The sequence below is a fragment of the Phalacrocorax aristotelis genome, chromosome 3 (assembly GCF_949628215.1).
Source record: "Phalacrocorax aristotelis chromosome 3, bGulAri2.1, whole genome shotgun sequence".
Classification (NCBI taxonomy): Eukaryota; Metazoa; Chordata; class Aves; order Suliformes; family Phalacrocoracidae; genus Phalacrocorax; species Phalacrocorax aristotelis.
Window position 1 is genome coordinate 78101989 of NC_134278.1, and position 13072 is coordinate 78115060.

A 13072-nucleotide genomic window follows, 5' to 3' on the forward strand; every position below is an offset into this window, starting at 1 on the left:
GTTTGCAGGCATTCAGCTCACGGACTGGTATTCAAGTCCAAGTCAGACACCAAAACCCACATCAGTAGTGCTTGACAGAGCCTGGAGCTTAAGTGCTGAAGAATTGCCCACTCACAGGTGCATTGACATTTTTCATACCCTGGCTGCAGAGGGGGAAAAAAATAAAGATTCCGAAAGTAACAACAAAGTACCCAAGAAGAATGTTTCTCAAATCTACACTCAGATGTTCCACTTATAATTATTGTAGTGAAAAACTATTGACTTAGCCATCTATAGGAGCCTGGGTTCCCCCATAAGCAGAAGCATTTCACTGCCTTCTCTCCGATGGTGAAAAAAACTGTCCTACGAAATGGCAAACTTTGAGTAACAGGCTAGTAGTAGTCACTGCACTCACTTCCTCTGCGTAACGTAGCTCAAACCCACATCCCCCCACCTTCCAGGAGAGCAATGGAACAACCAGGCTGTTAACTACACTGGGGATATTTTACTTCTCTTCTGAGCCTACTAGATGAGGAAAAGAGGATGGACTTGAGGCTATACATCCCCCCAAAGGGCATGAACCAGGTAGAGAGGAATCCTGCTCTTGATTTGCTTCTAAATTTACATGCTTTCTGTTTTAATTACAGCAATCTGACAAGAAAAAGTAATCCACAAATTGTCCTTCTTCTGAAGCCCAGCTTCCTACCTCCACATGAACATGCAGTTTCCCACACCACACGAAGCTGCCCCTGAAAACCTAAGAGCTGTTTTTGAAACTGGAGCTCCACAAGTCAGAACAGCCAGAGTTTCACAGGGAAAAAAAAAAAGTATTTACTACTCACAGACAAGCAATAAAAGCACCCTTCAGGCAACTGTTCAAACTGTGAAAAGAGACCGAGTCACACGATCTTTATTTGTTCCCTTCCCACACACAGACTCCCCAGCAGATGAAATGCAAGAAGGCCCCCATTAGTATGCTCAGAAGGTGAAAGCTTGGCTTTGCCAGCCCTTTACCAGGCAACATGGCCAACATCAACCAGGACATGTCACCATGCAGCCCAACAGGCTGCATAATTAGGCAGGTTCTGGCATCTTCCAGTCGCCGGTGCAGGGAGCTGTTATAAAAACCATCATGACAAGGCATAACAAACTCCTAGAAACGCAACTGGGCTGCATGAGAAAAAGCAAATCCTAAGCAGTAAGTGATGCTGAGGTCACTTAGAAAAAGCCTATATGAGAACATAAATAAGGAAGGATGTATCAATTACTTCATGCTTAACTTCTGTGTGCTTGACCCCACAACCATTGTGTGCATGTGTGTGTGACTTCCTAAGGCACTCTTTTCAAAGAGGAAAAAGTAAGCGCCAACCTTCCTCCTACCTTCTCAAAGAAATGGCTCCATGTGTGTCTCCTGGCCTGCCCCACCAGCTGCCAGCACAGCTGGGACTGCAGGGGTGCCAGCGCAGAGCTGAGCGAAGGAAGCGGCTCCGTTTGTCGAGCCTGCTACCCGAGTCAACCATGGGAGAAGCTGCGACAAAGCACTGACTTTGGTGTTTCACAGGGGTTCACCAGAACTCTCAGCTCAGTCCCCACTTCTGCCAGCAGCATCTCTGGCTATCGTTCCTCCCGGCTGAGTCTCTCCATCCCTTCCACCCTGGCTCTGACCTGAATCTGTATCATTTTCCCAGGTATCTGAGGACAGATCACTTTCCCAGATCTGTTGCCTCCAGCTCTTGTCCTTCTTGTGTTTTAACCCTGACCAGAGGCATGAGAGGCTGGCAGAGAGCACTGGTAGTATAGGACAAGCTGTTCCTGTGGCCACGTCCTACCTCCTCATCCTAGGAGGCAGCCACGTCTGCTAGCAAAGTTCTGCTCCACGCTTCAAGCCTTCATTTTAAACACCCTTCAGGCAGAAGAAGCCTTCAGAAAAAACTAACTTTCAAATTAATAAAGCCTTTGAGAGTATGTGCAAAGCAACAGATTTCTTTTTAATCCATCATTTGATCAAATACAGCAAACTTTTCCAAAAAAAAAAAAGCTGTTATTGGACACAGAAATGCAACAAGTTAAATGTCAAATTCCTGCTGCAGAGCACAGTGAAGTTACAGTAGTAGTAGCAAGTTACACTACTAAGAGTGCACTGAAATGCATGCACTTTTTATCCTTCTCAAATTTTACTCTTGAAAGTAATTGAACTATTTCTTTTTTTCATTGAAATTTCAAAAAGATATATTTTTACCTGATGCGCACACCTGGAATAGAATTTCATCCCCTCTGGAGGTGGTTTAGTGGTTAAAAAAACAGTACCAGGATCTAGGAGACAACATGCAGTCCTAAATACACAAAATACTTCACCCACTTGTACTGTAATCTGGATTAGAGCCTAGCCAGGCAACACTGCGGTACAAATTTTTGCCAATAGCCACAGCCAACTGTCATGCCAGAAATATATCAGGCAGGGGAAAAAAAAAAAAAAAAAGCGCGCGCTCTTCATCTCATGTAAATTTAACGTCAGAATATATTATCTGTGTCTGCACTTCACAACTCGGCATGGCTTTGTGTGGAAGATAAAACACTCTGATTTACAGCATTATAAATGTTTGCTAAATGCCTTAATTGCCCTCTCTTCTTTCAAAGCAGCACTGTATTATTAGCTTACAGAGTGGGCTATGTAAGGCAGATAATTTATTCCTAATTCCATATTTACACCTTAAAAATCTGTATTTTACTAATATTCCTTTGAATAAGAAGAGTGTCTGCTTGACCTTGGCATCCAGTGATGAACAGCCGCATTCAGCTCCTCGTTACTATGGCAATATTACGTAGGAGGTACAGAAACAGACTGATGCTTTTATCTTCTCCCTTTGTACTTAGAAGATACTCTCTTCCCCCCCTTCATTTTTGAACAAAACAGCCACAAAGGGGGATGTGAATCATTCAGAGAATCAAAACAAAGGTTAATATATTAACGTTGTTGTTATATTAACTGAGGATAAATTGCAGGGCTATGAACGAGATATAAGCACCAAAGACCTGAAGATATGATCTTGCAAACAAAGTATTTTCTTTCTTTTTCATGAAAAATAAATTAAAAAAAACCTGAAGCGCTAGTGACCCACTCTGCTTGCTTCTCAGTCAAAACTGAACCCCTTTGCTCGTTAGCAATACCCAGGCAATGGTGAGAGCAAGGATCTCTCACACAACTTGCTGTTTTCCCCGCAAACAACTAAAACAGTCAACGTAGGCCCATTTGTGAGTGTCGGGGGGGTGTGTGTGTGTGCGTGTGTGTGAAATACCACTTTTTATGTGACCCCATCCTAGAGGCAATGGAAATAGGCCACTGCGTGACTACTAACACCACCTCCTCTGTATTCATTTGCTTCTAACTGGCAATGGTTTAAGCAGGCCACCCACCAAAAAAGAAAAAAAAAAAAGTAGGATGCAGAGAAAACTCTTCAGGTGGTCAGTGCATTACGAACAAAGTGTTCAGTCCTGCTGGGTGTAATCAAGATTTATAGCAAAACATCTCATTAGCATCTATTGACTCAGCCACTTGCAGAAGCTCTCCCTGGTTGCATCAGTCAAAGCAAACCAGATGAGCAAAGGTCTCTGGCCCAGGCCAGCCAAGCTCATCGGATGCGATGGCTTAGGGAGCAGGCATGTTAAGCAGCTCAGCCAGCTGAGCTGAGCGGGGAGCTTTGCCACAGCTGGGGATTAGCCAGCCGTGGCACAGCTGTCTGCAGCCAGGTCTGCTGTGCTCCTCCTGTTCTGCTTACAATCTCTATTCATCCACTAGGTGTTAGCAACACAGTTATTGCCTGCAAATTTCTCTTCAGATTCATCATTCTGAAGTAAGGAGAAAGAAAAGAAAAACATAGCATTTCCCACCTCTCCCCCCAAAATCAACTCTTCAAACTCAAGAAAGGTATGGTTTAGGATATCTAGCTTGATATACTACATTTCTTCAGTTGCTCATTCAGACAAGAGCACCATTTGGCAGATGACTTTTTGTAGTCCATGGCTGTACTTACACTTCAGTACTGCCCTAGACAGCCCATTTTTCTTTCTCCTTTGCCCCAAGTAGTCTGTTGTTTTGACAGGTACACGTTCTTAATGTGTGCTCCTGTGGCTTTCAGCATTTTTTTAAATAACTTGCCAGTGGAGGTAGAGATTCCTGATTACCAGATTTAAGCCTATGGGCCACTGGCTTACTCTTTCCAAAATGTCATTCAACCCTTGAAGTAACCTGAAGATTCCACGTAATCCACAAATTTCAGGATTTTCAACTCCTGCTGGTATACAAACCAGAGGTTACTTTGCCATATTGCTGCAAATAAATGCAGGGGCTGTGGGGGGGGGGGGGGGGGAAACACCCCCCCCCAAAAAAAAAACACCAACAAAAAACAACCCAGAAACTGATTAATCTTAACTTTGCAGCAAGGCATTTCCAATGGGCAGCAAAGAGAAGCACTATAGACATATATTTCATAAGAACTCCAGAAAAAGAAAACAAAAAATACAACCCTCAACAGTAAACTGTCAGTGTGACCCGTAACAAGATTAGCAACAGGGTTGTGAATGCCATACCTTGCACAATAAGCTTTCTGAAACATGCCAGGAACCAAAAAACAGTCCAAAAGGCATTGTAAGCATCAACATGAATTCAGTATTTGCTATTTCACAGTAACTCCCCCCTGCAATATTGCCAGTTTAAAATTAAAGCTATCATGGTGATCACTAACAGTATCTGGGTCAGACTATTTCCCCTTTTGACAGAAGCTTATTGTAAGCTCAGTTGGAAAAATTAAGAAGCCATGAAATTGAAAGCAGTGGAATATGTTTTCCTTCTATTCATAATTTAGAGGAATCACTTGCTAATTGATAATCTTGAGCATTATCCTCCAGATATATCTGCCAAGCCAAATTATTTCTACCCTAAGATGACCCGCATAAAGTCTACACACAACATTTTCCTCAAAATTAAAAGCAGCTCAGGGACTACCTATGAATAGAAAAAATTCATTCTCCATAGAACAAATGGTCAAATACAGTGACGGGTACAAAACATCTTCATAACACGTACGTAACACCAGGGCATCATAGTGCTGCTTTTTAATGATGTTTGTACAGAGCGTCGGTGCCTGCCCTGAGAAGATATTTCAGTCACTGCAAACTGATGTGGAGAAGGCACATTAACATGTAAATGGTCCACTCAGAGTCATGAAATTCACTCTCAAGATCTGTTCAGCACTTCACCATCCTAATGACGTGCAGCCCCACACAACAGCCTCCCAGAAACATTTACTCAACCGTTTACTCTTTTTCTCTTTGCTTTGAAACTTTATGCTGCAGGGGTAAGGGGGAGGAAGGGGAGATGGGTTTAGCTCATTGTTAGGAACTATGTGAGGAGTTATAATAGTGGTTGCACAGGAGAAAAAAAAGGGGTGAAGGGGCATGTATCATATGAGCATCTATTGCAATGGCTGGATCTCAGATACCAGGCAGTAAGTAAATAAAAAAGTTCTCAAAGAACATAACCATAATTACTATATGTGTGATATATATGTGATTGTGTTTAAAAAAAAAAAAGGCAAGCAGTGGCCACCCCCATGGACAAACATGTTTCTCCCTCCCAGGAGAGCGGAATGGAGATGGTGCTGGGCACCCAGCCCACCCCGGGCTGCTATCCAGCCCCTCGCCAATGCCTAACAACTTTTCCCCTGTTAATTGCAACCAGGTGCACCTCTTTCTGAGAATTTGGCTACTAGTCCTACTTCTGTTCCGGTTGTAAATTGCCTCTGTTAGATTTTCATTTAAAGCGCGGAGAGTTTTGCCACTTAGGGTTGTTCCCACTTGGGTTTTGCTATTCAGAAAATGTGCTGGCTAAAGAAAATGTTGCAGATCACTTCCCAACCCCTCACTGTGTGACTTACCTGGTCGGCTGCTGGTGCTACATTGAGTTCAGCACAGTAAACGTTAAAAAAAAAGGAATACCAGAAAGTACTACAATTTGCTCTGTCCTGTGCTAATTGGTAAGAAGCTAATAGCTTCCCAGCTAGTTTATTTTTATGCTTAATTAAGAAACCTTTTTTTTCCTTTTCATTCAAAGCTCAGCTTTTACCAGCACTCAGGAGTGTGATGACAATGGGAAAGATGATGAAACTGTTTTATTCCTTTGGTCAAAGTGCTGAAAGCTGAGCATCAGTTGACCCTCCCTCGACAGTTCATTTAACCACAGTGTAAAACTAATTTGAGGAGTGGAAATAATTCTTAAAGATTTTATACACCTAGCACTTCCACCCAAGATGTAAACCCTTCACAGGAAGAATGACCTAAGGTCATTAAGACACTTTACTGTAAAACACAGACTAGATGTTTTTTATATCTTCAATGTTATAAAAACAAAACAACAAGGAAAAATGTAAGCCATTCCAGAGGTCTCACGCCTTCATCATACATTGGAAAGAAGGGGAAAAGAGTGACTTAAAATAACTTCCTTCCAAAAAAAGTTGTTAAAGAACAACCCTTTCAGTAAAATTAAAATGTGCTAAGAGCCCTTATTTCACTGTCTACGCACTCATCTTACTGTCATCACTGGGAACCAGCCCCTGGAAGCAGCTCCTCACCCACACCACCCCCATTGGCTGGGTTGCTGCTGGAGATGGGGGATCCAGCCTGGAGCCCATCAGCCAGGCAGCCCTGCTCATCCCAGTGGCCTCACGGTGCTTCCTCCCATGTTCTCAGAAGCAGCAAGAGCATCTACAACTAACAAACTAGAGACTATTGCTTCTAGTTTTCCTCACTGGGAAGGGAAAAGAGGGCTTCCCATCTCTCTCAGAGGCTAGGTACTGCCCGAGGGGAGCAGGAGGGGGAGGCAGCCAACATCCCTCAGGCTCACCTCCTTACACGGGGATACACACTGAAGTACTCGCTCACTGCAAAACAGCCATTTCTCCTTCAGGGAGTATCAAAGCCAAACCTTCTCAGAAGCCCTTCCTCTCTTTACAAAACCACCACTTAGGAGAGGCTTTTCTTAAGAAGAGAAAACAGACAGTGCCTTTAAGTACCTCAAAAACAACCCCCCAACTGGGGGGGGGGCGGTTTGAGATGCTGCTGGAGAAAGACCCCAGTTCCTGCTCTTCTTTCTCCTCCTCCCAGGGGAGCAGCCATGGGCAGCTGCTCCCCACCCACCCCCAGGGGGCTCCATTAGGCACAGCTGCTGAGGGCAGGGGCTGCTTCACAGCTGGTGGGGAACTGCACTTGTCTAGGCTTTGCAAGTGGTCTGGTGAGGAACTGCACCCAGGAACGTAAAAGCCGGGCAACAACATCCTCTCCCCTTGCCTTTGGGAAATAAAAAAAAGGTGCTCAGTGTGTCAGTGGGGTGGGGAGGTTGTGATTTGGGCTGGAACTGGGGAGCAAACTCAGCAGTGGGTGCAGAGGGCTGGGGCTGTTCCCTTAGAGAAATACAGGCTTCACCTGTGTTTGGCTTCTCCAGGCTCACTCAGGAACAGCAGGAGGACAATGCCATTTATTACCCATCTTAAAAAAAATGACACACAGAATATATTGGGCGCTTTTTTTTTCCACCATAAATCATACTGATGTGTTCAGAGGAAGAAGGGAAGCTCTCCACCCTGAAGCAAGTATTGATTATTTTAAGCATCCATGGCACCAGCTGCTCATAATTCTCTTTCAGCAGCTAAAAGGATTATGAGCGGGAGACTTAGGCTGGGGCTGCTTGAGGATGGCTAATACACTGTAAAAAGCAAACATAGTGACTCCCAGGCTGCTTGTTGGTTCTTATGGCAAAAGCAGATCTATGCCACCTGAAAAGCATTCCTGAACACATCTAATTTGTTCACCAGTAGAGAAGAACAGTTCTTACTCCAATACACTGGGGCATGCTGGCAGCTTCACAGGCTGAGAATGGAGGGGAGCCGGCAGCGGCTCTACCACCCCGGGTAAGCTCCCCTCACCTTGGCTGAGCACAGGCACAGCAGAGGGACACAAGAGATGCTGTTTCACAGCGCCGCACCAGCATCCAGTCATGCTAACGGCACCCTGTGCTGAACCCATGGCTCAGGCGGAGGAAGGCTCAGGCTGACCAAAGACAGAGGGGATGGGGGTGTTGTAGTAGGAGGTTTCAGTTCTTGGCACTTCAGAGGGCTTTTGTTCTGTCATCAAGAAAAGGAACAGTGACTAGTTCGTTATATGATGCCTATTGGCATATAATTAAATAATGAATCTTAGATAACAGTAGCGATGCTGCACAAAGACAAATGCAATGACTCATTTGAGGGCTTTCACCACTGTCTGAATCTCCACAAGCATTTTTGTCTTTTGAAGCCTGCCACTGGGCTCAAAAGTCTATGTTAATGAAGGAAATAAGTAGTTTCATTATGTTTAATTTGCCTACAGTTTTGGGGTACTAGAATCTATCAGTCTTCTTCTTAACCAGAAAAATACCAAGAGGTAAGCTACACACAAAATCGACATAAGTTACTGTTAGTATGTAGGAAGTAACCTTCTCTGCCTTTTCTAATATCGCTTGTAACATTTATGGGCAATTCACCTGAAAGTATACAGAACACTAGGGGCATCATTTATTGTTAAAAGAGAGGAGAAAGGACAGCAAATCCTGAAAAAAAAATTCTTGATGTCAATGTCTAGTGAAAGAGGTACTGTTCCAAGCAGACGTCAGTTACGTCGTCTTTGTTCCAATTAATTCTTTAGAAAAAACCCTATCCAGGCAGTTCCCGAGTTCTCAAATTCTTCTTTCCAGTGTACTTTGGGCAGGTTCCTCCTTGGTCAAACTTGGCAGTCCCCTTCAATCCTCCCCCCCCCCCCCAAATCACGCTGCTGCTGCACATTCAAATCTATTGAATTTTGTGCCGCACGTCAGACTCTGAACAAAGCAGCTTTCAGTCTCACAAGTAAGCTTTATGATACTTCAGCCTTTCATGAGTGAATCACTTTTCATTGCAATTGGAGATACTGCTTATCATCGATATGAAACCATGGAGCAGTTTTAAGGAACAAGATTTGTGACAGTCCAGGATGCTCCTTTATAAACTCACATTCCCAGAAGAGACACAAGAGGAAAACTCAGCTACAGCTCAACTACTACCATTTTCCTTATTGTTAGAGAAGGGTAAGGGGGAAAGCCCAAAGTGGGTCTAATATCAATCAACTGATCTTGAAATCAAAATCAATCAATTGAAATCAATCCAGCATAAATGAAGTTTAGCAGGAAATTTTACATTGTTAGTCAGATCTGCTTGAAGATGCTACTGAAAATTGATGAATACAGCAGCAGTGCATGCAAACTCAGTTAAAATGATATGAAGACGCACGTGTTTCACAGCTAGCACATTTGCTTAAATGAAATAGAATTATTGTGCATACATTCTCATGCCCCATACTCTTTTCTGTCTGGACTTGTGAGCATATCTATTTCACACCTGAATTATATTGGCTCATCATTTTTGTCAACAGCAGTATTGATGCATTTAATAAATAAATATTTTCTCAAAGCATCCCCCCTGCCATTCTTCAAGTTTCAGGAGAAAAATAGGAAAAAACCGGTTTGAATAGGCCCGGAACAAAGGAAAATACTGTACAAAGTGTAGCTCATCACTACTTTCTGCAACTAATCTATCGAAAGGTTTATCTCCCATGATTTAGTGGAACAGTCAACACAGGCATTATCAGGTGTAAACAACTGACATCCGCATGAAATATGCAATTCCCAATTCGTGGCGCTAACCTGTGTTTTACTCTGCTAAGTAAATTCAACTTAACGTGTTCCTACACGTTCAAACATTCATTTGCAAAATGTTTACTGTACTATAGTAAATATTTAGGCCTTACTTTTGTTCTGAGAAGTTGGGTAACAACAATAGGAGCGCGGCAGAAAGCGGCCGAGACAACAACCGTACGCCTGGTGAGATTCACCCCTTCCTTCCCGCGGCTGAAGCCTGAGCGCTCGCCCCCGGGTGCCGCCCCCTCCCCGCAGAGCTCTCGGGAGCACCAGGGGCTGCCGCAGCCCCCCGGCGGAGGGGGGGCCGGGGGACGCTCACAAAGGATGCTGCCGCTGCGCTGCCTCCCTCCATCTCTCTCCACCTCCTCCTCCCCGCACACCCACAGCAACTCGAAAGGTCGGACCTGTCCCAATTACCGCCTGCGCGATGGGGTGGACTCAGGCGGCCCCACCCAGCCCCCTCCCCCGCGCTCCCCGTTACCGGCGCGCAGGCGGCCCCGGGGAGCGGAGCAGCCCCTGCTCGTCCCCGTCCTCCTGTTGCCCGATGCCCCCCCCGGAGGGCTGCTCCCGCCCGCCGCCACCTCCCGCCAGCCGACCCCCGCTCCCCCGGAGGCGTCACTCGGCTCCGCCGGCGACAGCCGCCCTGGGCAAGCGGGCGTTCCGCGGCGCCCCCCGCCCTTACCGCGGGGACAGCCGGGCTGCCCGGGCAGCCGCGGCAGGAACGGCCCAACGCGGGGGTGCTGAGGCTACCGCCACACGGAGGTCGAGTCGTTTATTCAAATAAATAAAAATGCACTTTTATGTACAAATATACAAAATCATTTCGCGTATCTGATAGTCAGAAGTCTTAAAAAAAAATTTGGGGGGGGGGGGGGAGGTGAGAGTAGGAGGCCCAGGGCGGCTCCCCCCTACCGGGGCACTGCCGGGCGGGGGCCGGCGCCGCTCCTTTGTCCCTCGCCCCCGGGACCGGCGTCGGGCCGCGGGCGGCACCACAAAGGAGACAAGAGCGACGGACAGGACAGCGGGTGCCCCCGCCGAGCCGCTCCCCCAGCCCCGCTCCCCGGAGCCGGCGGCGGGGCTCAGAGGGTGCCCAGGTGCGGCAGCGTCTCCAGCCTGTCGGGGCGGTCGCGGCCGGCCGCGCTCTCCACGCCGCGCAGCCACTCGGTGCATTTCCGCACCAGCCCCTCGTCCACCGCCGCCCCTGCCTCCTCCTCCTCCTCGTACTCCTCGTCGTCGTAGCGGTGCCTGTCGTTGAGCAGCGAAATCTTCAGCAGGGCGCGCAAGTCGCCGCCGCCCGCCCGGGCTCCGCGCCGCGCCGCGGCCGCCGCGCCGCCGGGGGAGGGGGCGGGCTGCCCCCGCTGCCGCTCCAGGCTGCGGCGCTGCAGCAGCCGCACGGCCTCCGGCGGCAGCCGCAGCGAGAGGCGCAGCGCCGCCTCCCCGCCGAGGCTCTCGCAGGAGCGGCTGCCCGCCCCCGGCGCCCCCGGGCGGCCCCGCGGCGGCGGCGGCGGCGGCGGGGCGGGCTGGGGCCGCGCCCCACGCTCGGCCGGCGGCCGCCGCTGCAGGGAGGAGCAGGGCCAGGAGCTGGAGAGGGGGCCGGCTCGCTCCGGGGGCGCCCCCCCCGCCTTCCTCGCCGCCTTCTCCTCCGCGGGCCGGGGCGCCGCCTTCCTAGGGGCCGCCGCCGGCTTCTTGGGCTGCGCCCGGGCGGCGGCGGTGGCCGGCAGGATGGGCGGCAGGGCGGCGGTGCGGCCGGGAGCCCCCTCCGGCTCCTCGCCGCGGGCCCAGGCCGCCGCCGTGCGCGGCCCGGGCAGGGCGGCGCACCGCCCCGCCGGCGGGCAGGGCCCCGCTGCACGCCGGGGCTGCAGCCCCATGCCCAGAGCCGGCGACGAGCCGCGGCCGGCGGCGGCGGCAGCAGCGCGGGGCGTGGGCTCCCTCCGCGCCAGCAGCCGCTTCTTCTCCCCCCCGACAACCCGCCCTCCTTCCCGCCCCTGGCCCGCCCCGGCAACACCCTTTCCCGGCGCGGGGCGGGCGGGGGAGCCCCGGCGCTGCTCGTCCCGCCCGGAGAAGCCGCCCCGGTGGGGTCGCGCCCGGCCCCCGGCAGAGCTGGAGGGAAGGTGCGGCGGGGCCCCGACCCCTAGCGCCGCCCACGTGTGAAAGGCCAGGCTTTTGTGTCAGGTGGAGCCGGCGCCCTCACGCCATCTTCGGAACAGCGACGGTACCCTGAGCCCCTCGGCTGCTGCAGCGACGGCGGACGAGGGCAGGCAGGCGGGGCGCGTCCGCTGCCAGCCACGGTGAGACCTGGAGCGGACGCGCACCTGCATGAAATACCGAAACGCACAAGCCCCGCAAAGGACGAGAACACCCTGGCTTGGTAATGATGAGCCTAGCCCAGACGAGCCTTCTTCCTTGCCTCAGTTCCTTCTGTGACTGAGGCAAAGCACAGTGCTCAATGGCTCGGGGTTGGATTTCTGAGGTTGGTGTTTCTGTTTGTGCTAATTGGTGAGTGTTAACTTCTTTATCTACCACAGCACATAAATCGGAATGACTACTACCATTCTAATTAAAGATTACAGTGAAGGTGATCATGCACCAGAAGCGGTGGCTGATGGACAAAACCAGCCCTGGAGCAAACAACTGCCCAGTCCTGAAAGCACCGACTCGTGGGATGGGATCTCCCCAGGGCCAGTTATGGTCACCAGCCACAGCTGGGGAAGGGGCAGTGACAGTCATTTCCAGGATGGCATCCATCACTACCTACACACATACCAGTTTGTCCTCAGTGCAAACTGGAAACTAAAAGGAACTATTTACTCAAGAGTGCACCAGCACCCAAAGGCTATGATGGGCAGAGCTGGAGAGGCTGTTGCTATGCCACGCAGCACCAACGAGCCCAAGAGCCTGGTGCAGGGTCAGGACTGCCTGGTCCCTGATCACCAGCAGAAAGAACGCCTCACTGGCACTTTATTGTTACTAATCCGTTAAAAGGTGTGTCTTGGTTGGCAGTTTAGCTGCAAAATCGTGCAGTTCATCCTTTATACAGCTTCTCCAGAGGTGTGGCTGTTTTGTGCACCACACATGGAGAATTAGCAGGAACGTACTGCACTTCATCTCCTTAGCCTGAACCCTGAATATTAAAAGACAGGGATTTTTTCCCTTCCTGACACTGCAGCTGATCCGTTTGCATCCAAAGCAAAGCAAATCCATTCTTCTCCTTCTATTTGTGGATTAGTGGGGAAAAAAATCCAAAACAACAGGGGTTTATACTGCAGGTAACCAAGCACATTCACCCTGTGCTAAAAAGAACCTCCTATAATGTTTGATGGCTGATATTGTATT

The 13072-nt window shown here is 49.2% G+C and overlaps 1 protein-coding gene across 1 annotated transcript; it reads right to left on the reverse strand.

Moving 5' to 3' along the window:
• Positions 1 to 10477: 10477 nt before the first annotated feature.
• On the reverse strand, positions 10478 to 11714 carry PRR18 (proline rich 18). The gene has a single exon (XM_075088073.1). The coding sequence runs from the start codon at positions 11605 to 11607 to the stop codon at positions 10819 to 10821; it is 789 nt and encodes a 262-aa protein (XP_074944174.1). The 5' UTR covers positions 11608 to 11714; the 3' UTR covers positions 10478 to 10818.
• Between the last annotated feature and the right edge of the window lie 1358 nt (positions 11715 to 13072).

Excerpts from the sequence above, each read along its gene's own strand:
- PRR18 (XM_075088073.1), bottom strand. The coding sequence starts at position 11,607 with ATGGGGCTGCAGCCCCGGCGTGCAGCGGGGCCCTGCCCGCCGGCGGGG.